Source organism: Bufo bufo, chromosome 6 (genome assembly GCF_905171765.1).
Source record: "Bufo bufo chromosome 6, aBufBuf1.1, whole genome shotgun sequence".
NCBI classification, from domain to species: domain Eukaryota; kingdom Metazoa; phylum Chordata; class Amphibia; order Anura; family Bufonidae; genus Bufo; species Bufo bufo.
Window position 1 is genome coordinate 104,881,261 of NC_053394.1, and position 26,438 is coordinate 104,907,698.

General features: G+C 46.5%; 1 protein-coding gene across 3 annotated transcripts in view; it reads left to right on the top strand.

The window, feature by feature from the left end:
• The window catches only part of PLEKHA1 (pleckstrin homology domain containing A1), a 68,454-nt gene extending 42,771 nt beyond the window's left edge, over window positions 1-25,683 (top strand). Inside the window, exons 5-13 of one of the 3 annotated variants that reach the window (XM_040438040.1) lie at window positions 9,591-9,688; window positions 11,871-12,002; window positions 12,694-12,828; window positions 14,791-14,859; window positions 14,949-15,013; window positions 15,283-15,346; window positions 16,079-16,168; window positions 24,361-24,438; window positions 24,927-25,683. In XM_040438040.1, the coding sequence (XP_040293974.1) occupies window positions 9,591-9,688; window positions 11,871-12,002; window positions 12,694-12,828; window positions 14,791-14,859; window positions 14,949-15,013; window positions 15,283-15,346; window positions 16,079-16,168; window positions 24,361-24,438; window positions 24,927-25,208 (1,013 nt within the window). In that variant the 3' untranslated portion in view covers window positions 25,209-25,683. The remainder of the gene's footprint in view (window positions 1-9,590; window positions 9,689-11,870; window positions 12,003-12,693; window positions 12,829-14,790; window positions 14,860-14,948; window positions 15,014-15,282; window positions 15,347-16,078; window positions 16,169-24,360; window positions 24,439-24,926) is intronic. The other 2 variants (XM_040438042.1, XM_040438041.1) reach the window with 2 other exon arrangements.
• Window positions 25,684-26,438: the final 755 nt, after the last annotated feature.

Consider the following 26,438-nt stretch of genomic DNA (forward strand, 5'->3'; position numbering starts at 1 on the left):
GCTCGGCCAGAGCAAAGGGACCTTAAGGCATAAGTATACATGCTGATAAGCCCTCTGGTGTATAGACATTATATAGGTGCCCTAACATCAGGTGCTATTTGGGGGATGCGCTAAAGTGTCAGATTGTCCATAGCAACCAGAGATGACCTGTCCTTTGGGTGCTGTGGGCATTAATGACCTTTTGCCTTAGAATGTCATTTATGCAGTTTGTTGTCTTTAAAGGGAACCTGTCACCAGGATTTTGTGTATAGAGCTGAGGACATGGGTTGCTAGATGGCCACTAGCACATCCGCAATACCCAGTCCCCATAGCTCTGTGTGCTTTTATTGTGTAAAAAAAACGATTTGATATATATGCAAATTACCCTGAGATGAGTCCTGTATGTGGGATGAGTCAGGGACAGGACTCATCTCAGGTTAATTTGCATATGTATCAAATCAGTTTTTTTACACAATAAAAGCACACAGAGCTATGGGGACTGGGTATTGCGGATCTGCTAGCGACCATCTAGCAACCCATGTCCTCAGCTCTATACCCAAAATCCCGGTGGCAGGTTCTCTTTAAAGGACATCTGTCAGCAGATTTGTCCCTATGACACTGGCTGACCTGTTACATGTGAGATTGGCAGCTGAAGGCATCTGTGTTGGTCCCATGTTCATATGTGCCCGCATTGCTGAGAGAAATTATGTTTTAATATATGCAAATTAGCCTCTAGGAGCCACGGGGAGTTGCCATTACACCTAGAGGCTCAGCTCTCTCTGCAACTGCTGTATCTTCTCCACTTTGATTGGCAGGTCCAGGCAGGCATGTTTACAATGCCTGGCCCTGTCAATCAAACACAGATGTCTTCCGCTGCCAAGCGCACATGTCAGCAGGTCAGCCAGTTTCATAGGTACAAATCTTCTGACAGATGCCCTTTAATGCCCATGGTAACAAGGCGGGTCTCCGGTCATTGAGGCTCTGGGGCACAGAGTTACGAGCCTCTACACGGCGACTCAGCTGATCCCATAGGTTTTCAATGGGATTCAGGTCTGGAGAAAGTGCAGGTCACTCCATTTGAGGTCCCCCAGTTTCCAGCAGCCGTTCCCTAATAATGTGACCTTGATCATCTGGCGCATTGTCCCCCATGAAGATAAAGTTAGGCTACTTTCACACTAGCGTCGGGGCTCCGCTTGTGAGCTCCGTTTGAAGGCTCTCACAAGCGGCCCCGAACGGATCCGTCCAGCCCTAATGCATTCTGAGTGGATGCGGATCCGCTCAGAATGCATCAGTCTGGCAGCGTTCAGCCTCCGCTCCGCTCAGCAAGCGGACACCTGAACGCAGCTTGCAGCGTGCGGAGGCAAACGGATCCGTCCAGACTTACAATGTAAGTCAATGGGGACGGATCCGTTTGAAGTTGACACAATATGGCTCAATTTTCAAACTGATCCGTCCCACATTACATTGAAAGTCAAAGTCAAAATGGATCCGTTTGCATTATCATGAACAAAAAAAAAAAAAAAAAAAGAATTTATTTTTTTTTTATTTATTTTTTTTGTTCATGGTAATGCAAACGGATCCGTTCTGAACGGATGCAAGCGTTTGCATTATAGGTGCGGATCCGTCTGTGCAGATACCGAACGGATCCGCACCTAACGCAGGTGTGAAAGTAGCCTTAGGCCTGTGTTGTTCATGCAGAGGCACAATGACTGGATTCATGTTATTCAAGTAGTATGAGCTTGTCACTGTACCATTCACAAAGTGTAGGGCAGTTCTGTATTGACTAGACACACCTGCCCACACTGTAACATCACCACCTCCAAAGGCTCGTCTGGTGACAACAGTGGCTGATGCATAGTGCTCTCCTTGACATCTCCAACATTATTGGTGGCCATCCTTTCTGCTCAGCGTGAATCGACTTTCATCAGTGATCAGCATTGAGGTCCACTGGTCCATTGTCCAGCGTAGATGCTCCCTGCCCCATGCAACACAGAGGCCGGTGGTCCGGGACCCTTGCAGGTCATCTAGCACACAGACCATGATGATGTAAACGGTTTTTAATGGTCTGACATGACACTTTGGTGCCTCTCACCTCCCTTAAATGTGCCTGGAGTTGTGTGGCATTCATCATCTGGTTCCGCAAGGCACCGTTCACAATGAAACAGTCATCAGTCTGGGATGTGGCCAAAGGACATCCACTTCTATGCCTTTCTGTGACTCTTCCAGTCTCTCTGTATCTCCGATACAACCTGCTGATGACACTCTGTGACACTCTAAGCTCAGTGGCCACTTCCGCCTGAGAACATCGTACTTGAAGCCTCACAATGGCAGGTACTGTTGATCAATTGTTAGGTGTCGTCTTCGTCTCATGATGTCAAAATGTGAACAGCATGATGAGGAGGACTGTTTAAATACCAATTCTAATTGAACCAGGAAATTTATTGGGCGATTCGTGGATCAAACAGCAAGTTGTGGAAAACATACTGAAACTTTTAACACTTGAACATGTGCATTCAAAGGTTTAATGAAGGTCACATTAAGTTCACCTGTTAAGGTTAGGCTCCATTCACACGTCAGTATAATGGGTCCACATCCGCTCTGCAAATTGCGGAACGGGTGCGGACCCATTCATTCTCTATGGGGATGGAGTGGATGCGGAGAGCCCCCGATCTTCCGTTCTGCGGCTCCGGAAAAAAATAGAACATGTCCTATTCTTGTCCGCAATTGCAGACAAGAATATGCAGTTATATGGGCGTGTTGGCCGGGTGTAGTGCGGATCTGCAATACACTACGGATGTCTGAATGGACCCTTAGAGTGTAATTTAGGTTCATCGTAATATTTCATCGTAATATTTCACCCACAAGCCAAATATGTGTATGTGGCCACTTTCAGTGATTTTATTTGTTGTGGATCCGCAATACATGGGCACCGTTCCGTGTCTATTCCGCATTACGGATGCGGACACATTCACTTCAGTGGGTCCGGAGATGCGGAACGGAACCCTACGGAAGCACAACGGAGTGCTCCGTGGGGTTTCGTCCCGTACTTCCGTTCCGCAAAAAGAACGTGTCCTATCTTTTTGAGGAACGGCCGGATCGCGGACCCATTAAAGTGAATGGGTCCGCGATCCGCTGTGGCTGCCCCACGGTCGGTGTTCGTGCATTCGTGTGCAGAAGGCCTAACTGGGGTTAAAAATGTGCCTTTTTCTGTATATTAGCCCTAAAACAGGAATTCTGTACCAGTCCTGTTCTGCATTGGTTTAGTTTGACAGCATGTGTTCCCAGTAAAGGAGAGTCCACATAACATTTCATCTAGATGGGAATAGATCTGCACATACAGCACTTGACAGAGAATTGTCTCACGTCTACAGAACTCTTTGAATTAGGGTACATTACGACCGTGTGTAATACTTTCCGTTTTGCGCTCCGCAAATAACAGAACGTGTGTCTGCATTTTGCGGACAAATTACTTCCGTTTGTGTTTCGTATGGGAGAGAGAGAGAGGGGAAAAAAAAGAATTAAGGCCTTCCAAAATACGGAAACGGATCCGCAAAAAACGGATGACATATGGAAACCATTCCGTATGTCATCCGCAATTTGCGGATCCATTGACTTGAATGGGGCTGCGGACCGATCTGTGTGGACAATAGTAGTGCAAGCTTCATATTTTTGCGGAATAGAAATGTGGAAACACAAATGCGGACCACATACTGAACGTTGTCCGCACATTTTATTCACCCATAGAAATGAATGGATCCGCATCTATTCCGCAAAATGCGGTACGGATGAGGATAAAATTATACGGTCGTATGAATCCCATTTAAAAAAAATTACTTTTATAAATAGGGTGTCTGCTTACAGCATAGAAAATAATGTGATGCTTAATAAGCGTGCGTCTGATTCAGCTGATATTCAGCATTGGTTTCCTGGATGAAGGCCGATGGTTGGAAAATCTGAGCTTGCCGTTTGCAAGTGAGTGGGCCTATTTTTGGAGTTGCTGTGCCCTCTAGAACAAGTCACTCAGCAGAAAGCTTCCATTGATCGGGCTGTGGACGAGCAGCATCCTGACTGCTGGTTTCTGTCGTTTGCAGAGTCTTATCCCTCTTGAGATGGGTTATTTTAAGTTCTAGCTTCCTGTATAGATGTGCCTCATTCTCCCCTCTTCCTGAGCAGCTTCCTTGCTATCTAGCTTCTTCTCTTCACCGCTGAGCCTTTACTCTCCTTTACTGAAATGGCCACCGTCAAGTGCAGTTAATATTAAGGCCTAATACATATGACAGCATCTTAAATTGACTTCAATGGGTCCATGGTCCGCATTTTGCAGAAAAGTATAGGACATGTTCTATCCGTTTGTGGAACGGACCTACGGATGCGGACAGCACACAGATCATTTGTGTGCTTTCTGCATCCATATGTCCATAAAATGCAGAACGCGGATTCATGGATAACAACGTGTCTGCAAATAAAATGCTGACGGCACACAGCCTGCATCCGTATGGGCGTGTGCATGAGGTCTAAGGGCTCGTGCCCACGACCGTATGTTTGGTTTGCATCAATGGGGCAGCAAAAGATGATCTCAGTTCAGCGGCCCCGCAAAACGGAACATGTCCTATTCTTGTCCATTTTGTGGACTAGAACAGGCATTTGAAACATTCTGCAGGACCTGCGGAAGGGAAAATGCAGGATGCACACGGCCTGTATCTGTATTGTGTGGATCCGCGATTTGGTACTCGTAGATCTTCTGAATAATTGTGCCTTTCTGGTTTAGTATTTAGTGCAAAGGACTTTTCTATTTGTCTTAGGGCTCATGGATGTTTTGTGGCTCCACAAAACACGCATACCGGCCGTGTGCGTTCTGCATTTTACGGAACATCTGGTCCATAATAGAACAGTCCTGTTCTTGTCCGTAATGCGGTCAGTGGGGGGCTCTCTGTGCTCAGGATAGGCGATCAGTGGGGGGCTGTCTGATCTCTGGGTCCCTAAGTGGTTACACAGTAAAGGGGCTGTCACCTACCTCCGCCCATTTACCTTCAGAACCTATGTATTTGTTCCATTTATTCAACAATGAAAAAGTATCAACTTTTACGTAGACACCCGTGTACTCAGATCTTGCAGTCATATTACCATTCGTCAGCCCCCTATTTTGTATTGGAAAGTTGCTTCATTTTAGATGCACTGGAATAAAAACTAGCTTATTGCAAAGCGGAGACACAGCCTTTAAAGGGTTTATCCATAGTGAATGCAAAGTGTCTTCTAATGGCAGTTTTAAGATTTTAGAATTAAAGACCAGAGTGAAAGGATATCCAGGTGAGGGATGTTTGCTGAACAGCATCTTGGTCCCTAATACTTTTATATGAGGACACAATCTGCATTTCTTGTGCCTGAGGACAACCTAAAGCCGTAACGGAGACACTGATTATAGTCGAACGTCATTTCATTTTCGATATGCGGTAATTTTTTTAATCAAATTCCAGTGTATCAGATGCAGCTGCTCCCCTGCCGGCCGTTCATTGACGCACCGTTTTCTCCTTATGCATGGTATTGGGGAGAATGCTGTTAATCGGCAGTGGGCTTTCACATGATTGAAAGGACTCCAGCACTGCACCTGGTAAGGTGACATGCCACCATAATCGAGGTCTCTTCCACGTCAGATAGGGCAGCATAAGCCGGGTGACAGACTCCCCTTTAATGTTTTCTCATATGAATTCATTTGAAATGAGCATTGGAAAAAACGAATGTCTACAGGAAATGGTGCTTTGCATTTCTGAACGTTCTTGCACAAGTAGAGAGGAAGGCAGAGGAGGACATCGGGAGGCTTTTCTATTTAGCAGTGCTTCTCATTTGAAAGCGCTCTTTGATATCAGAAAATGAAATTCAACTCGTAGACATTTTACTGCTTTGGTCTAATCGCTGGTTCGTTTAGGCAGAAGCCTTTTATTTCCTCCCATGTCTGGTCAGTTCATTTCTGGTCCATTGTTTCTCACATCCATTCCTCAAGTACCTTATGTGTGAAGACTGGGTTAGGAGCTGTCACCTTTCCTGACATACCTGTTTTAGTAAGCAATGGCATCCCCCATGAAATATCCATTTTGGAGCATATTAGAACTCTGCATTGTGCCATCCCTTTGTTATTCCTTCTGGAAGATGGTTGAATTGACAACCTGGCATTAACAGTAGAGTGGCATGCCTACATACTCCGTCCAAGTGCTGACAGAGCCAATTGTACAGCAACACACCCCTTCATGGACCAGTTGTCAATTTTTTCATGAATTTCTAAGAGGAATAATGAAGGGACAACACAATGCCGAGTTCTGAGGTGCCCCAGGTTTGTTTAAAGGGGTTATCCAATTTCTCAAACAGCCCCCCCAATATGCCGGGCCCCTCAGGTAATATACTTACCCCGCTCTCGGCGCCGCTGCTTCTTCTCCCTGTACACGGATGAGGGGGGGAGGGGGAGCAGCCAATGGCAGGCGGGGACGGGGGCGAGCCTTCGTAGCATTGTGGACAGCACGCGTACCCATTCATTTTAATGTGTGTATTCACACATCAGTTTTTTACCACGGTCTGTGTTTTTAGCACGTTTTGTGCTCTATTTTGTCCGTATTAAAGGGGTTGTCCGGGATTGGGGACATTGGTGTAATGGTACTAGAGTGACATACATATTACATACATCCATGTCCTACCTTTGCCACATATTTTTGAAGCCCCGTTTTCATATAGGAAATTCTTCGCCGGAAGTGACGTTTTCTTATACTCGTACCGGGTCCCTTGCAGGAGCGCTGAAGCCTCCTCTTCCGGCTGCTCAGGGAGCCCGGTGACGTCACCGGCACTGATGGGCGGGCTTTAGCGCTGCTCTAGCCAGTAAAACGGCTAGGGCAGCGCTAAAGCCCGCCGATCAGAGCCTGTGATGTCGCTGAACACCCTGCCGGGCGGAAGCCTACGCCGGGCAGTGTGTTATTGTAAACAAAAGAGCCTTTGCCCTGCGCGATCATGAACTTTTCCAATGCTCATGTCAGAGGGGCTGCCTGGGTGAACCCAGACAACCCCTTTAATGGATCCATCACGCTCATTATAGTCTATGGGTCAGTGAAAACCATGGATTATCAGGAAGAGATGCTGTGCAGTGTCAGTAAAATACAGATGACACACGGACAGCATAAAACGGACGCACAGACCACACACGGATCCATCACGGACACGGGTGCATCACTGACCACCTTTTCACGGATGACATCACGGACACTGAAGTGTGAATGAGGTTTAACCATGTGAAATAGCAGTGCTGGAACGTTGCTACCTCCTGAAAATACATGAATAAATTGACACCTGGTTGTTTTCAGCCTCCTGTTGGTTTCCATGGGAAAACTGTATTGGAGAGAGAAAAAAACTTGCCACAGTCTCCAGGTGTAAACCGTGGCCTCACGTGGATTAGTCCCTTTGAATAGGGCTGAATCCTCAGGTGGGTCCACGTCATGTGTGAATGAAAATCAGTGGCAGAAATCTGAGGGTTGGGCTTGGATTTCTGCTCCTGCTATTTGGCTGCGTGAACATAGCCTTTTTCTTCATTTAGGGGAATAACTTTTTATATATTTTAACTTGTAACCGTTTTATATGTGGTACCAGGGTATTTCAGCGATGTCTGCTAGCAAACTAGACTTGTCCCTTGTGGACAGATCCCAACATGTCCCCTGACTTCCTTTTTTTTTTTCCTTTCTTTCCTCCATTCCTTACATTCCTTCCTGTTAAATATTTATCAGCAACATTGGTCTCTAGGACAGCAGTTTACTGTGCCTGCCGCAGACGACTGTTCAGATTCAGGCTGGTATCATACATGCAGTTTGGATGCAGCTGGCGGGCCACAGGTAGGGACCCCAGCTGGCACATTCAATGCCGCACAGCCATTAACATTACATTTTATGTAATGTTTGCCAAGGGTGTCACAGTGCGACATGACTGATTTTGTGTAACGACTCATGCGTGTCTTTTCTTTCATTGACTTTAATGGAAGTTACACACGACTCGCCTGTGACTCTCCATGTGGCGGTCCCCAAGTGCCATCAGTAAACTGCAGCGTTCTCAGAATAGAAGGACCATGGTGGTTGTTGCTGATGAGCATTATACCAACTTGCCGGTCTGGTGCCCTTAAAGCATACTTGTCGTTTTAGTGACTCTTTCTGAATAAGGCTACTTTCACACTAGCGTTCGGGGCTCCGCTTGTGAGCTCCGTTTGAAGGGGCTCACAAGCGGCCCCGAACGCATCCGTACTGCCCCAATGCATTCTGAGTGGATGCGGATTGGCTCAGAATGCATCAGTCTGGCAGCGTTCAGCCTCCGCTCAGCAAGCGGACACCTGAACACTGCTTGCAGCGTTCAGGTGTCCGCCTGGCCGTGCGGAGGCAAACGGATCCGTCCAGACTTACAATGTAAGTCAATGGGGACGGATCCGTTTGAAGATGACACAATATGGCTCAATTTTCAAACGGATCCGTCCCCATTGACTTTCAATGTAAAGTCTGGACGGATCCGTCTGAACTACTTTCACAATTTTTTCTAAACTATAATGCAGACGGATCCGTTCTGAATGGATCCAAACGTCTGCATTATAGGAGCGGATCCGTCTGTGCAGACACCAGACGGATCCTCTCTGAACGCTAGTCTGAAAGTAGCCTTAGCGGTCATTTATACATGAGGAATAAAACTATATCTGACCATTTTTTGACTTAGACTGCAACATCCTTCACAGCATATGACAGCAACTCAACAGTCCCATGAAATTCTGCAGGCTTGGATTTCTTGTGACTTTTTGGGTCATGACAATTTGCAAATCACAACATGACCCCAGTAGTTTTGATTATGTTGCAATGTACAGTTGTATTGCAATGTTACAATCTTCTCCTGCACCACATGTCAGGGCCAAAGTCACCATGCCACCCCAGCTGAATTGTTAGCTTTCACTGAGCTCAGCTTCAAGAGGGACAGTGATTAGCTGCTATAATGTCTCCCATACACAGGGGAGATCCTGCTCCCCTGTCTCTCTTTAGCACACCAAAACGAGCAGCATGTATGACCTTAAGGCCCCATTGACCATGTTTTTGGTACGCATCCGATCCGCATTTTTTGCAGATGGGATGCGGACCCATTCATTTCAATGGGTCCGCGTCCGTATGTCCATTCCGTAGCCCCGCAAACATGTCCTATTCCTTTCCGTTTTGCAGAAAAGGATAGGCATTCTTGCAATGGATCCGCAAAAAAAACAAAAAACGGATGGAACAGTCATGTGACACGGGCGTCATCCGTATTTTTTGCGGACCGCAAAATACATACAGTCGTGTGAATGCACCCTAAACAGCAGTGCTGCTGTGAATCCAGCACTGGGGTGATATTAGCAGCCTGTAACTTGATTTCTCAGTGAGCTGACGATCCGTTTTATCTGTCTGTTTTTAGCAGTGACTTCAGAGTGAATGATCAGTTCAGGAGGGAGGTTGCGGAGAAAAGGTGCCTCATAAGGGGAGGAAATGTCACTTTTCTCTAATAAGATATATTACATAGTTGCTTATATATGTGGAATCAGCACTGATACTGTTACATCTTATATGTCTGTTTTCTTACAGTAATAAATGCCGGCATGAGGAAATACTTTCTACAGGCCAATGATCAGCAAGACCTAGTGGAATGGGTGAACGTCCTCAACAAAGCTACCAAAATTACAGTGAGCATTCTTTATTTCTGTTGGTGTGCTTGGATTTGGATTTAATTAAAGCAGATCTGTCACCCGGGTATGCTGTCCTAGATCAAGAGGACTTATTACAGTGACAGGTCTGCTGGGATATTACAACAAATTGCACAAATACATTTTGCTATTCGTTAATGACCGATAAAGAATACAGCATCTCATGGTTATGAATTTGCTGTGTTGATGGACATCCCCTTCACTGATGTTTGATGGCTGCAGCGTATAGAGGTGGAACAGAGTGCTGTCTCCTCATGAGCAAATTCATGATTGAGTCCCATGTATAGTTAATTAGCTGCTATTAAATAGTTGTTCCATATTATGAAGTGATGATATAACTTTAAGATATAAAATCACCCTCATTTGTGGGTGTCAAACCTATTGGACTCCCACCATTCCTAACAAGGAGGAAGCTGCAGTCCTGTTCGCTGTTCTTCCCTGCACGACAGTATGTCCAGTCATCTGCAGTGCAGGGAAATACAGCACGGGTTCATTGAAATAAAAGGGAACATCATGTAGGTCCCTGCAGAACCGATGCCCTGGGGCACCACTGTGCAGGGGAGGCAGTACTCCGGCCTCTTAATTCTCAGAAGTCGGGTCCCCTCCACCAATGACATGATGGCATATTCTAGCAGTTTTCCATCACTCTAGAAGATGAACATTCTAAGGCCTCATGCACACGACCGGATCTGATTTGTGGTTCGCAAATTGCAGATGTGCAAAATACGGGCGGTCCATAATTTTTTTTGCAGACCCATTGACTTCAGTGTGTCCAAAGTCTGCATTTTGCAGACATATTCTGATCTGTGATAGAACATGTCCCATACTTGGCTGCAAAATCTGGAGCGCAGACCCATTGAAGTCAAAGGGCCTGCAAAAAACGTTGATGCAACACAACGTTGTGTGCGTGACGTGAGGCCTTAACCAAATGGCACAGTAATATTTAGCAGTATATATAAAATGTTTATCTGCTACACACAGTGTGTACATGATTTTGTTCACATGAATGTCGTATTAAAGGGTTTCACTTTTAATGCTTCCTATTAGAATTCTTTTTTTCCCCCCTTTCACTGAGGTCTAGTGAATACCCAGGCCAGACTGGTCGTGTCAGTGATCTACAATATCATTTGTATAACATCTTCTGTAAGAAAGCATGCAGACTAGGCCTTGAGAACTTTTCATCTTCTGGAAGGACCACCCTCCGTATATACAGTAAATACAGAGTATTGTCCACTATATAACAAAGCATGTCTTTGAGGGCATTATAAAAAGAAGAAAACGATTGCCTGATCTTACACTGGAAACGACCTGTGGAAGGGTTTCTGCAGTGCTCTGCTGTGGGCGGCTTCCTTTTCAATGCAGAAGATGGGTTTTGTATATAAGTTCCACCTCGAGACATGAAGTGATGCCTATTAAAAGCACCGAGACGTGGGAGGCTTGGTTTCCTGCCAGAAACCATCTTTCTTCACAAACCAATGTGATTGGCTGCAAAATAAACACTTTCTTGTGAGATCTCGGTGGAATTGTAGAGACTTGCCTTGACCTCATCCTTATGACATGAAAATGCATTACATAAAAAAAATGCCTTGCCATTGCGGTGAACCTCTGTAGCAGTAGCTGTGGGCATCTTTCGGCTGTCTGGATACATCTAAATTATAGGGGTTGTGAGAGTTAAATAAAAACACGGGCAGCAGCTGTAAATGGCCTAAAATAACAAAAGAAGAGACACTTTATCACTTCCAGTGCTGCACTCCGATTCTGGCATCATCCTCCTGGCTGCAGCGGTAAAGCTCAGAGCACTCAGATCACCGTGCAGCCAATCACTGGCCTCGGTAGTATACAGGGCATCAACACTAAGGAAAGCGATTGGCTGCAGTGTTGATGTGTCACTGCTGCAGCCAGGAGGGAGGGTCGGAGCCCAGAGCAGGAAGCGGCAGAAGAGAAAAGTGTTAAGTATCACTTCTTTGGTTATTTTAGTCCATTTACAAAGGCTGCCACAGTTTTTATTTAACGCTGACAACCCCCTTAATAAAAGTCCGATTTAAAAATTGGAACATATGTATAATTTGCCAAGGTACAAAGCACTCCAGGGTATATTGTGTGTGTGTGTGTATATAAGCAACTTTTTTTTACTTGTCAATGTGTTCTGACTTCCTTCTAGGTACCAAAACCCAGTGACCAACCGTATCCTGCTGACAGTGTGCACAACCAGCTGGAATATTCAGGCAGCAAGAAGCAGATCTCCTACAGGACTGAAATAGTTGGCGGCGTCCCCATTATTACCCCAACGCAGGTACTTGCTGGATATTTCCAACCACGTTAGATTGAATACTATGGGCAGATAATCTGTCACTTGTTCAGGGGGTGCAGGTTTTTTCTTGGACCACCCTCATGCACAGGGCTGTGCACATTACGGTGGTCAAAAGCATACGTAATACAGACTTGTCGCCCCCTGTGACCTTACATGCAAGTCCTGCATCAAAACTCTACCGAGGGAGCAAGGCCAAATGATACTTTACCGGAAAGGATTCTTTCAGATCTTTGTCTTCCTAAAAGTCACAAATTCCTTATTCCCAGTATCTTTATATTGTGTAGGCAATATACTGTATATTGAGAAAAAAATATACTCCGTTTTTTAGGCTCTAATTTATTTCCAGACACAGCGCCACTCTTGTCTGGTGGCTGTATCTGTTATTGCAAGTCATCCTCATTCAAATTGATGGGTCTGATCAGCAATAACAAACAGTCCATGGACAAGAGAGGGGCTAATGTTTTGGGGAAAAAGATCCCTTTTCTAATTCTGTACAACCATATAAAAAAATGTCAAATCCTTCCCTCCTGATGCACAAATTTGCCTTTGCTATGGCAACAAAAGGACTAAAGATGAACTCTACCTCAACGCTGGATTCACTGAGCTTTCAAAATGAAATTACATTATTTTTTTTTTTTTACTCATTACAGTTTATTTTTGGTCTCATTTTTAGCAAGACATAAGTGAAAGTGCCAACACTGGTGATCGAGGAAACTTGAAACGTACTCAGAGTCAGCTCTGCTCTCCCTATCGGCTTTCAGAAGGCGGTATTATAAAAGCTGGGTACTGTGTCAAGCAAGGAGCTGTGGTAAGATGCAAAATGAGTGCCATACCTGATCTGCTACACTAGTGATAGCTGGTGGTCATGTGGACTGAACAATAGCTCATTGGACTGTAGTGTTACACTGAAGCAAAGTATCACTAATGTATTATTATAGTACAATTATATTTGATGTGGTCCAGATTCTGAATGAAAATTTAATTCTTGAAGGAATCTCCTTTTTAAATGGCCACTGCCGTTTCAACAAACTTTGCGTAAATAAATAGTATTAGTGAATATAACAAACTTTGTAATATTGCTCATCAGTGAACGTGCTACTTTCTCCCTCTTGCAGCATCTTCTCTATAGACTACTGTGGACAACATGCGCGTGTCTTTAGATAAGCTCATTTTCGTCTCTTCAGCTCACTCCTCTCCATAGTCTGCTAAAGGGCTGTATGTAATCTGATCCTTCAGTGAGCTGACAGCAGTCTTTTCACTCTTGATGGGCTTGGCAGAGAATTGCTACTATCTCCAGACACTGTAAATGGAGAGATGGCCACTGATGCACAGCCCTCTACATTCACTTCCATGGGAATTCTAAAAATGGATGAGCGGTCTTGCTTTGCTGTTTTCAGAACTCCTCTTTAGGAAGTGAATGAAGAGCCATGCATATGTGGCTGCATTACCAGATAGAAGCGGGTCACTTGAACTAGGGGTGGGCGATATGGCCTAAAATCTATATTGCGATATAATTTTAAGCATGTGCGATATATATTGCGATATATTGTTTTCTATATTTGGGGGGGGCGTGTTTAAACTTTTTTTTACTTTTTATTTAATAACTATTAGTCTCCTTAAGGGCTAGAACGTAGAACCCTTGTCATATTCACCCTAATAGAGCTCTATTAGGGTGAATAGGACTTTACACTCTCCCTGCTGCCCTGTGCTTTGTGCACACAGCAGCAGGGAGCTGATCCCCCTCCCCTAAATGGTGCCATCCCCAGATCTCCCCCCCTCCCCTAAACGGTGCCATCCCCAGATCCCCCCCCCCTCCCCTAAACGGTGCCATCCCCAGATCCCCCCCCTCCCCTAAACGGTGCCATCCCCAGATCCCCCCCCTCCCCTAAACGGTGCCATCCACAGATCCCCCCCCCCCCCCCCCCCTAAACGGTGCCATCCACAGACACCCCCCTCCCCTAAACGGTGCCATCCACAGATCCCCCCCCCCGACGCTCACAGGAATACATTTAAAAACTAATCAGTAACTTTAACTTTATTAATTGGTGATCTCTTTACTGTATACCTTACTAGGTCTTAGCTCCGATAATAGCAGGCAGTGCGGGCGGGCGGCGCTCACTCACTGACGTAACGCGCCTGCGCCGCCTAGTGGGAGGAGCAGGCGCGTGACGTCAGTGAGTGAGCCCCGCCCGCACTGCCTGCTGTTACCGGAGCTAAGACCTAGTAAGGTATACAGTAAAGAGATCACCAATTAATAAAGTTAAAGTTACTGATTAGTTTTTAAATGTTCTACTGTCAGCGGCGTGGCCCTGTATATTCTAACCCCCAGGCATGCGTCCCTGTCACCATGGGAACGCCTGGGGGTTAGAATATACCATCGGATTTGAGTTTTCACGCGCTCACTGAGATCGTGAAAACTCAATGATTTACTGTCAGTCCCTCCCCTCCTCCTCTTTTGTCATTGGTGGTCAGCGGCAGCCGCGCACAGTGGGGAGGGAGGGACTCTCTCCTTCTCCAGTGTGCCGGCTCAGGAGAAGATGGTGCACGCAGAGAGCGCGATCATATCGCGGTCCGGCGATATGCTCAAAATCCATATCGTGGCACAAATTTATATCGCATATCGTCTATATCGCCCACCCCTACCTTGAACCTCAGCCTATCAGATTCTTATGGATGGAAAAATCCTCTTTTAATTCCGGCAGTAAATACCCTAAAATAATCCCCCCCCCCTACCCTTACTAATGTGTTTGTCATTCTTCTCTCCATATAGATGAAGACCTGGAAAAGAAGATTTTTTCTTCTAGATGAGAACACAATAGGATATTTTAAGTCTGATATGGTATGGATACCGTGTGTTCTCATTTGCACAAGACAAACATGTTTTTAGGTCTTTGAGTTGTTGAATTTATTCCATGCGTTTTCTCCTAGGACAGAGATCCGCTTCGCATGATACAGCTGAGGGAGGTGCAGAAGGTGCAGGAATGCAAACAAAGGTGAGATGAGACCTCCTATGTCCCTGTAAGAAAGTGGCCATCAGACTGCCCGTAGTATGGTCCTCTGGGTAACACCAGTATTATATGGCAGTTTTTTTTTTAATTATTATTATTTTTTAATGCTAAATGCATTGCTACTAGGAATTATTGGGGAACTTTGTATATGTACAGAGTCTATCCTTTGTCCCAGCTCCGTGCAGTGTCAGTCTGACAAAGTAAACCGCGCTTTGTGATATCACATGGGATAACAGTCTTTTCTTTCTCCGCAGTGACATAATGATGAGGGACAACTTATTTGAAATAGTCACGACTTCTCGAACGTTTTACGTGCAGGTTTGTTTTCTGTTCATAAGAGAGATTAAGAATTATTGAGATATCAAGAATTATTGAAACTTAAATTTAATTCGCAATCTAGTCTTGGGGCTCATGCAAAATTCGTGCGGATTTCGCAGACTGATCCAGACCCATTCAACTTGATCTGTCCGTACCGCCCAAAAAATAAATAGAACATGTTCTATTTTTTTGCAGTGTGAAGGCACGGAGAAACCCGCACCTAACAGGAGGCCGGCAAACTGGTGGCCGGCGGTGCCGGGTCTGGCCACCACCAAGCCTTCCTATTGGCCCGTTGATAGAATTCCCATCGAAATGAATGGGTGTGCACCGCACTCTCATTCATTTCTATGGGGTCGATAGAAACAGTCGACCCAGCACTCGGCTATATTCGGCGGCTACATAGAAATGAATGGAGGGCAGCCGCACATGCGCAGTGTGCCATCCGGGACTTTGCCGGCTCCATTTACGTGATAGGTGGGACCTGCACCTATCAGACAATGCTGGCATATCCTAGAGATATGCCCCCATTGTCTGAGGTGACACAACCCCTTTAAGACATCATCTCTTTAAACAATTGATTTAAACAATAGTTAGTTTTCTCATGACACGTTCCCTTTAAGTCAGTCCGTGTTCCCCTGGATAAGAAATGTAAATGTTGTTAATTCTAGGTGTGTATTGTATAGATTTTTTAACTCTTTGTTTTGTCTGTCTTTTCTATTATGTTTATCACAGACAGACAGTCCTGAAGAAATGCACAGCTGGATTCGAGCCATATCTGGCGCCATTGTAGCACAACGTGGGCCGGCCAGATCTGCAGCCTCTGTAGGTTTCCTCCTCTTGTAGTACATGGGGCTGCTGCTTGCAGTTGCGCAGGCATACTGTGCCTTTTAGACTCTTTCCTGTGTACTTTCCTTTCTTATAAATTTCTAATCCCTATCTGTTCTCAATCGCGCTGTGCAGATAAATGCAAGTAACTGAGTACAATTCTCACTTTTTTTTAGAAAATTCCATGGCCGAACATGACCAGTGTGTGTGAAATAATGATCGTTTGGTAGTTATTCTGCGGTTGGCCAGATAGTAACCTACAAATACCCGCAATGCTGCGTCAGTGATTGAAATTGTAATGGTTGTTTGGTCGTTCTGAGTATGAAAGTTCAGGAGGTGGAGGTTGAGCTGCTGTGGGGACATAAGTGTCCAAGAATTCCTGGCACGGTGGACAGTGTGGTCATCTTTTGGCACAATACATCATCTTTAGAACCCAATAGTTGTCTGGGTTTTTGGCTTAAGTAGCCATGAACTTTGGGTTATTGTATTTTTAAGTAGAACCTGCGGTGTTGGTCATCTATTTGGTTACTTGCAGATTTTTTATGTTGTACTTGAGTGGTAGCATTAGTATGCTGGTAGCAGTTTTGTTTGCTTTATTGTGGTCTAGCTGTGCATGTAATGACACAAGTGCACATAAGGCTAGGGCTCCATCGTTACCTTTTCAAGTTAAAGTCTGAAGAATTTGCCCTACTGGGCTGCATGTCGCGGTCTCGTGTGCAGGGTTGAGGCAGGGTTGGTCTTCATCTCAAACATTTTGCTGCATCAGGTTCAAGGCAGCTGAAAAATAATGGGCTGCTATGACTTTCATTTAGGTCCTTTTTGCAAAGTGTTTCTGCATAAGCAATGCTTCCTGAAATACAGCAAGCGCCAGTATGTTTGCATGATAAAATCTAAGTGGAAGTAGTGTTCACCATTTGGGTATTTTGTAGCGGTCACAGTTTCTTGGACTGTAAGCAGTTCAGGACCAGGCCATTTATACCTCCCTGACCAGAAAAAATGTGTGATACCTTTATTCAACCATCCGGTGCAACGTTTCGGGTCTAAATGAGCCTTTTTCAATCAGGTAGCGACGTTTCGGTCCGCTTACTGGGACCATTTTCAAATATATATATATATATATATATATATATATATATATATATATATATATATATATATATATATAATTATTTTTTTTTTTTTTCAGTCCGTGCTGCTTTAAAAGCCATAACTTTTTGCTGTTTGGTTATTTAAATATTTTTTTTGCCTTTTTTTGGTGATACCTGGGACGTTATTTTTATGTTGTTCTTGTAGTATTTTTGTTTTTATGTTTTATACCCAGGAATATACGAGTATGAAAAAGGAAAGAATAGTCGGTTTTTCACATTTCTTTTAATAGCACAAAGTGCAACTAAAATGTCCCCTTCCCGGTCTGTTTGTTAGATATAGGAGATACATAGCTTATGGTGGATGGGGGTGCGTGTGTGGGCAAGTGGTGGCATTCCTATTTTTATTTTTTTGTCTAGTTTTTTAACTGTGTCCCCCATGAGGTTATATTATAAAAATACATTTATGATGTTTTTTCTTTTTTTTATTGTTGATTTCCCTGGTTATCATGTGATCCACTGGTACCAGTTCAGGAAGCAGCATTGCTTCTGCCGACCTGTGTATGCCTCACTCAGTGATGGAGACAGAAGGGATGGTAAAAAGCAGTCTCTTACTTCTCTATGAGAAGCCTGCTCTCACTGACAACGGGCTTCCCACTCCTGTAACTGCACGCTTTGAAAACAGCTGCCATCTCTGCAAAGACATTCAGGAATGGCCTGGCAGAAATTAACACAGAACGCTCGGACATATATAGTCTACGGGTGGTCTGACACAGGTTAAAGAGCTTGGCGTGCTAAAGAGTTCCGCTGATATTGCCAGTGGATGGAAGCTGCAGGTGGCTACATGAACAAGTAACCATGCAATATATGGTTGACTCGCCAGTGCGGGAGCAGCTCTTTCAGTGGCGCTCCTCTCTGACTCCTAAGGCCCCTTGCAAACGAGCGTTCCTCCAGCAGCGAGTCCGCATCACAGCACCCGGCCTGAACTCCCATCACTGCCGGGGGTCACACAGCATTATATTGATTTATGATGCTATGTAAACCTTACAGTTCTGGAATGTACTGGATAACACTGGCATAATGCTGCCAGTGTTATCCAATACATTCCAGAACTGTAAGGGTTACATAGCATCATAAATCAATATAATGCTATGTGACTCCCGGCAGCAAAGGGAGTTCAGGCCGGGTGCTGCGATGCGGACTCTCTCTACGGGAGGAACGCTCGTTTGCAAGGGGCCTAAAGGAAAGTCCCCGACGGAGACATCTAGATGGGGCTGGCCATCTGAAATTAAGGATCTTGGTCTATTATCTGCAGTTATAAATTAGTAGTACTGCAGATAAGGAGTCCAGAAATCACTATTTTTTTATTTTCCTCCTACCTGCGCTTAATTACATTGTCAGGGCTGCCGTGCATGCGCACAGGAGTCCTCTCCATTGTGTTAGCACAGCAGTCCAGGCTGTGTATTTCATCACAGATTTGAGTGCTGACAGTGGGGGAATAGGTTGCAGTAGGGAAATAAAAAATTGCGATCTGGACTCCATCTCCAGCACTACTCATGTATAATAGTCCACAATTATGGTGACAGATTCCCTTTAAGACCTATGAGTCTCTATGGTAACAGTCTACAAACAAACCATGTGTAGTCTGATCCAATAACCGAAAGTTCCATCTTGTTTCCTATGCTTTTCTAACGAACATTAGGTACATTACAAGAAGTAGGACAAGTAGAACGGGGGATATCCCTGCAGGATCAGACTACTCTGGGTCTGTTTGTTGTCTGCTACCATGGAGACATGAAGGTTGGTTTTGTAGCTGTATAATCTAAATTTCGATGAAGATCTATTCTTCATTTTTCATCGTAATTGTATTACAACGAAAACAGTTCTTCCAATGGTGAACACACCCTTTAAGGCTATCATTTAGAATTTCTCGCTCGTATCATTGGGGGACACAGGACCGTGGGTATAGCTGCTTGCTGCCACTAGGACGCGATACTAGGCTGAAAAGTGATAACTCCTCCCCTGCCGGCTATACCCCCTCCAGCCTGGAGAGAGCATATCAGTTTTTAGCTTAGAGTCGTTGGAAGCAGACCTCCCTGCTTTTGCAGGGCTGCTTCCCTTTCTTATTTTCTTTTTTTCTTTTTTGTTTCATCTTTTTCCCTTTTAGGTATGGGAAACAGAGGCGCCTGCCCCTCTGTCTACCCCGGGAGCTAGACCGGTGTCGGATTCCCTCACCGCTCGCCCTCCCCAAGAAGCAAAAGTGGACTAGGGCAGCCCAGCTCCCCTGCTTCCCGCCAGCCAAACGGTCACCTGGATCCGGTGAGGCCCCCTGCCATTCCAGTCTCCTGCCACTTCAGGTGCCAGCTGCTGAAGAGGTGACCCTGCTGGTACTCTGAGAAGGGTGAAGAGAAGAGGATGAAGATGGGGTGAGTAGTCCGGATTGGTTAAGTATTCTCAGCTCCCTCCCCCCTTGGTCACCTTGTGCTAAAATGGAGGACATTTTCTTCAGGGTGGGCCATGCCTTGGGGAGGGCTCCACGTTGCCTCAGCCCCCAACGTATGTTTTTGAACCTCTGTCCAGGTCTGCGGGCCTGGGTTCCCCTATCTGGCTCCTTAGGTCCTGCGGCCTGCGCCTATTCTTCCCCCCGCCTGCGGGGTGGGTTCCCGCGACCGGTAACGGCAGGGCGCATTCCTGTCATTCAGGGGGCCTCACTTTATCCGGGCTGTTATGCAACCAGGGCGCCTGAGAGTGCCGCTCCGGGCCCTCCGCTCCCTGACCGGCTGAATGGTCGGCCGGGCGCCGCAAATTTAGGCACTGGCTTCACTTCGGACCTACCTGTACTTGGCTCGCACTGTTTCTTGCGGCCCACGGGGTGGCCAGTGGACGCAAGCAGGCACATCCCGCGCACCGATCCTAGTCCCTCTGTTTTTAGCCGACCGGCAGTACTTCCCGGTTGGCCGTGCGCCGAACTTTATGCCCCGGCTTTGCAGCCTAGCAGGCCGCAACTTTCATTCCAGGTATGGAGGGGCGGGTTCGTCCCTCAGGCGTGAATTCTTCCTGCCTAGCTGTCCTCCTCCAGGAGCCCGCTGAGCTCCGCCCCTGGTGCTCAAGGCCGGCTTAACCCTTCATGGTCAGCCACCTCTTTGCAGCCGGCATCGGATTATCCAGTGTTTTCTCTCTGCAGGCCACGTACCTTAATTTTAAGGAATTTAACACCTTCCTGCCTCTTGTCCATTCGGCGGGGGCATCACAGATAGTCCTGCCTCCCTCAGCCCACATCACCGGGGGACCACTCTGACTGTTTGGTACCAAACTGGGCCCGAGTCCTATCCCGGACAGTGAAGGATCGCTCAGTTTCCCAATCCGCCCTCCGGGGCCGTTTGGTTGATAATTCTCCACCTGCGCAAATCCAGTGGAGGACATCTGAAGGATTCCCAATCCACCCTTCTGAGTTGTCTGGTTGATATGTCACCACCTGCTCAATCCAATGGAGGACCTCGAAGTTCCCAATCCACCCTCCGGGGTCGTTTGGTTAATTAAGCACCGCCTGTGCTATCCGGTGAGTGGTCCTGTAGAAGTTCCTATTCCACCCCCTGGGTGGTTTGATTGTTATATCACCACCGGCGCAGCCTGCAACTGCCATGGGCTAGATGCTGAGAGGTAGAACTGCGCACGAGCGGCCCAGAGCAGGACATATTTTCTCATCTCTCTCCTCTGCACCTCCACCCTTCCTCCCTAGGGTCACGTTCAGAACCCTCCCTTCCTGAAGGGGTTGGTTCTGAGGGGGGGGGATCAGTTATTCGGACTCTGACATGAATCCAGTTCAATCTTCCAAGATTGCGTCCATGCTAGCCAGCAGTACTGTTTGTATGCATTACCCCCCTCCTTAGGCGGTATTTGCACTACTACTGAATACACTACTTACCTTATGCATTACCTTCTTCCATAGGTTCACTAAGCGCACTAGCACTGGTCTCAGTGCCAGCCATAGGCGTGCCCCCTTCTGTAGGTGGCGGAATTGTAGTCGCTGCAGTGGGGCAGCCCCCCTCAGGTAGGGGTTCTACCCTGGCACGGCTTCGACGGTTGCTCCTGTTCAGCGCCCTTTTCAGGTGGAGTGTTTAAGGTTAGCTCTACTTAACTGGGACAGCATGGTACCATGGCTTCTACTGGGTGTCCTTAGGCCTCCCCTGCAGTTTTACACTGGCGGAGCATGCTGTAGCTCTTATTGTACAAGGGGTAGTTGTGTCACCACTACATACTAGGGTTCCTACTGCACAGTTCCTTTGTCAGGTGATGGATTCTTCTGACACTGGAATCGGTGACCTCTACGGTGTGGCCTCCTCCTCAGCTGAAGTATGGCGTTAGCATTACTCTTGTGGCTTCCCTTGTATGGCCTCCTCCTCAAGCGGAGTATTGCATTACCAATAGATTATATAGAGATCCAGTCTCAGATGGGAATGGGCTTTAGCCCTGGCCTCTTACTGGTTTACACTACCGATAATTGACCATTGCTCTGACAACTGTTGTCCTTCTGTCATCAACTCTGGCCTTGCGATGGTGTAATTGCCATAGCTGATCAGCACCTACCTTCGAGTGCGCTCTACTGGGTAGCTTAGTCCCTGCGGAACTTTTCTACCACTAGATTGCCGTTATAAGCGGGACTGGGCTAATAGTTGTTGCCGTGACTCCATCGGTGCTACCTCTCTTCAGATATGAGTAATGTCTACGTCACCTCAAGCCGATGGTGGTCATTCCTTTCACTGCTCATTCCGGGGATGGACTAAGAGTCTCCCCACGCCGGGCAGAGCGGGTGTCTGTCACACCTTGCCACCGCTGGTAGGGGTTTCTTTCCTGGAACGGAACACCCTTTTCTTTTCCTGTCCCTCCTCGAGCTGGATGGCTGACCACCTTTCCCTTCTGTCTAGTTGACCAGTAGCCATGGGTTGTACGGCTCTGGAATCCCATCTTTATTTTTTCCACGTGACCAGGGTTCCTCTGGTACGGTGAGGGCGTGATCGCACTCCACCCGGCAAGAGTATTTCTCTCATCTTGGTCATCTACCCTTCCAGGCAAGGTTTCCACATTTGTCAATATATGGTCACTGACGGAGCTTCCCATAACCGGTGATGCTCACATTGGCTTTACTGCTACCTTTCTCCGAGGTATTGGTTCTTTGGCCTGCAGTGGTTTCTCAAGCACCTTCTCTCGCTAGAAGTCTCACCACAAGCCTCTACGGCTCTAGGGGCATTGGTCTACCAATTTACAGCTTCCTAAGGGGCGTTCTCTTGACTAGAGGAGGATCCTGCGAACCTGGATTTTTGGTTCTGCTTCCACAGTTGCGGCCAGGAGCCGGCTTCGTCCAAACGACCTGTGGATCGTTTGGAGGCGTTTCAGTGAGGAAAAGGTCCTGCCTCTGGGACGTCGTGTTCTTTTTAATTCTGCGAAGGTGGCATTCCGGGTGGCGGGATCCTCCACCCGGCGGTTTTTTCGGAGTTGATAGCGCCTTCTTGTACGTACTTTTTTTCTTTTGTCATTAACATAAGGCAGTGCTCCGCCCAGTATCTTCTTTCTTTGCAGTCGCTGCCTTCCAAGTCATCACAGCTCTCCATCAGCGAGCTCTCTATCAGCCATGTGACTTGGCCTCTGAGGTTTGCTGGTCCATGACTAGCGCTTACCGCCGTACGGACTTTTACCTCTTTTTTTTTTTTTTTCCTGGAGAAAGCTCGTGAAAGCTTGACTGCCTTCAGAGGGATGTTTTCCAGGTATATCTGTTTCTCAGTTGCTCGGGCATTCCGCTCCTAGGCAAGGCACCGCCCAGCGGAGTTATGGCTTACCCGACCAGCGGTCGGCGCTTCTTGGGTTCATCTCCACCATGCAACAGCTTTCCAGTTGTCGAAGGCAGTGTCTTGGTCTTCCGGGCACACGTTCACCAAGTTTTACCTGGTGCCTTCCTAGGCATCGGCGGATGCTGTTCCGGGCAGCAGGGTCTTGCAGGCGTCAGTGAATTACCCATCCTCCAGTGCGTTTTTTCTCCATGGGCGTGTGATTTGTTTCCCTCCCCGTGGACTGCTTTAGGACGTCCCACGGTCCTGTGTCCCCCCAATGATACGAGCGAGAAAACGAGATTTTTGTGAACTCGCCTGTAAAATCTCTTTCTCGCTTAGTTCATTGGGGGACACAGCTCCCACCCAGTGGTTCTGTTTGCCGCAAATGATGGCGGTTGGTGGGCCAGTATGGTCCTCAGTTCTGGTTCGGTCCGACTGGCATTTGTCAGTTATTGGTTGTTTACCTTATGGTTTTTCTCCTACTCCTATTGCTTGGGCACCAACTGATATGCTCTCTCTTGGCTGCAGGGGGTATAGCCGGCAGGGGAGGAGTTATCACTTTTCAGCCTAGTGTCTCCTAGTGGCAGCAAGCAGCTATACCCATGGTCCTGTGTCCCCCAATGAACTAAGCGAGAAAGATTTTACAGGCGAGTTCACAAAAATCTCGTTGTCAGTTACTTCGCAGCGTCTTTAATTGGACTGGCTTAAATGAATTGTCTGATTTGCACAGGAGAGCCCACCTCCATAAACCTGTAATCATAAATCTTATTCTAATTTTCAGATCGTAACAATTGCCTCTACCAGGTTTTAATCTAGATTGTACTTTCTCTCTAAAGGTGGGTTTACACAGGCCGAGCTAAAGCAGAAGCTTGTTCAGAGAAGGAGACCACTGCATTTACATGCAGCGATTAGGAATGAGTGAACCCAACGTGTTCGAGGAGCGGAGGAATTCCGTTATGGATTCCGTTAGCACAGAATATAATGGAATTCTATGACTGAATGCAAAACGGAAGCCTGAACCTAAAAAAGTTGGGTTCGCTCATCCGAAGCAGCGATCTCCTTCACAGTATGAGGACAAGGGATTGCTATTGCGATCGCTTGTCCATGTACAGTTGCAATGTTTCTGGACAGCAGATCACTGTTTATACCGCACAATGTGCCCGATTATCACGCTGTGTAAATCCACCTTAAGTCTTTTCTCTTTTCACAGCTTTCTCTGGTATCTTTCAGCTTCTGTTTCATCTCTTTTGTTTTTCTTCCTTATTCTATTCTCTTTAAGGTGTTTTTAATTCCCACCCTGCCCTGTCTCCCCGCAGATGCGACAGGTCAGACGTCTTTCAAATCCCTGTATTCCGAGGTACATGGGCAGCAGTGCATGCCCAAAATACTAATTGCTGCCTCTTGCCATGTAACCCATCACACATCCACATAACTTCCATCCACTAAAGACATTGGCCCCCACAGTGTACTCCGTGCTCATGGCCATGCTGCACTTTGTTGTTCTATTTGCATGCTACATGTTGAGTCCGTGACAGAGCATGCCTCATCCTGGGACAATACTGAAATGCTCATATGAACAGTCAGCTTTGTGTTACACTCCTAACCTTAACAGTTTTGCCTCAGCGTGCCTTGAAGTGGCCATTAAAGGCTTGTGGAACAATTCGGCGTCTTACATTTAAATCATGTCTGTAAAAGTATTGCTGATTTGCAAGTTTTGCCACCCCAGGAGAGAATAATCTGGTTCACGTCCTGGTCAACAGTTGCCGCCCATTTCTGGCTGTGGCAATTACTAACATGTACCCAGTACCTGTTGCTGTTTCATCACCTTCTCTGTTTTGTTTGCAGGAGAACCCCACCTTATACTCTGACTCCAGCTCCTCTTCTCGCTCCTTCGGTCTCCCTCACCCGACCGCCCGAGCTCAGCACTCTGACCCCGGGCCTCTTTATCGGAACAGGGATGACTCTAGCACCAATACCAAGAACCAGCCAGGACATCTTAAGATCCCGTCTGTCTCTGCAGGAAACCAAGCTGGCAAAATGACTCAATCTGTGCCCAGCGCCATTAGTCTGTTTGAATCGGGGATTGTTGACTTAGATGATGCCAGCTTGCCAGTCACTGATGTCTGAGGCAAATGCAAGGATGCGTGGGATGAAATCTGGATAAAAAATACAGCTTTGCCATTCAGTTTTTGTCTTATAATGCAAAACCTCCTCCTTCTGACCTGCCATTTACTTTCAGTGGTAAAGAATTTTTTTGAATGTTTTATTCCACCGGGTCTGTAGGACCAATGCAATAAGATGCTGAAACACATTCCCAAAAGTCAAGAGCTTTCTTCTACGGCAGCCAAAGCGAGAGAGGATTGACTTTAGCCCATTTTCTGGAACTGTGTGACACCGGTCACTGAGAGCATGCCGCATTTGGCATGGAGTGCCTTTTTTGCCCTTATAGTGGTTTTTCTTGCAAAGTAATTTCGTTCTTGTGCTACAGCTAGCACATACTCCTTAGTGCAGAGGTCAGCAACCTCCGGCACTCCAGGTGTGGCGAAACTACATCTCCCATCATGCACACTTGCTTGGCTGTTCTCTGAACTCCCAGAGAAGTGAAAGCATGCTGCGAGTTGTAGTTTCACAACAGCTGGAGTGCCAAAGGTTGCTGTCAGACCTTAGTGAGACGTACTGTTTGGTATTTTAGCAGCTTTTTAAGAATCTTCTAACAAAGTGGGGGAGATTTATTAAAACTGGGGTGCAGGAAAACTGGCTTTGTTGCCCATAGCGACCAATCAGATTCCACCTTTCATGTTTCGGAGCTCCTTTGGAAAATGAAAGGTGGAATCTGGTTGCTGAGTGCAATTAACTGGGGTTGTCCTCTTTTTACTATTGATGACCTATCCTCCTGATCGGTCATCAATATACGATTGGCGGGGGTCTGACTCCCGACACCCCTGCCAATCAGCTGTTTGAAGAGAGAGCAGCGCTCATATGAGCGCTGCCTACTCTGCTCTGTTCACCTGCTTGCCGCAGCTATTTGCAGTGACAAGCGGTGAAATTACAAGTATGGTGTCCACATTCACTTCTGTGGGACGGCTCCGTTCTATCCACTTGAAGAGACGGGAGACGTCCCATAGAAGGGAATGGAGACCCCATATTTGTAATTACATGTACAATTGCTGCCTTCTCTTCAAACAACTGATTGGCAGGGAGCAGGGTGTCGGACCCCTGCCGATCAGATATTGATGACCTATCCTAAGGATCAATGGTAAAGGAAGTCGTCAATAGTAAAAAAAAAAAAAATAGCGGACAACCCCTTTCAGCCAGAACTGCTTTACACCAGTTTTGATGAATATCCTCCTTTTCATG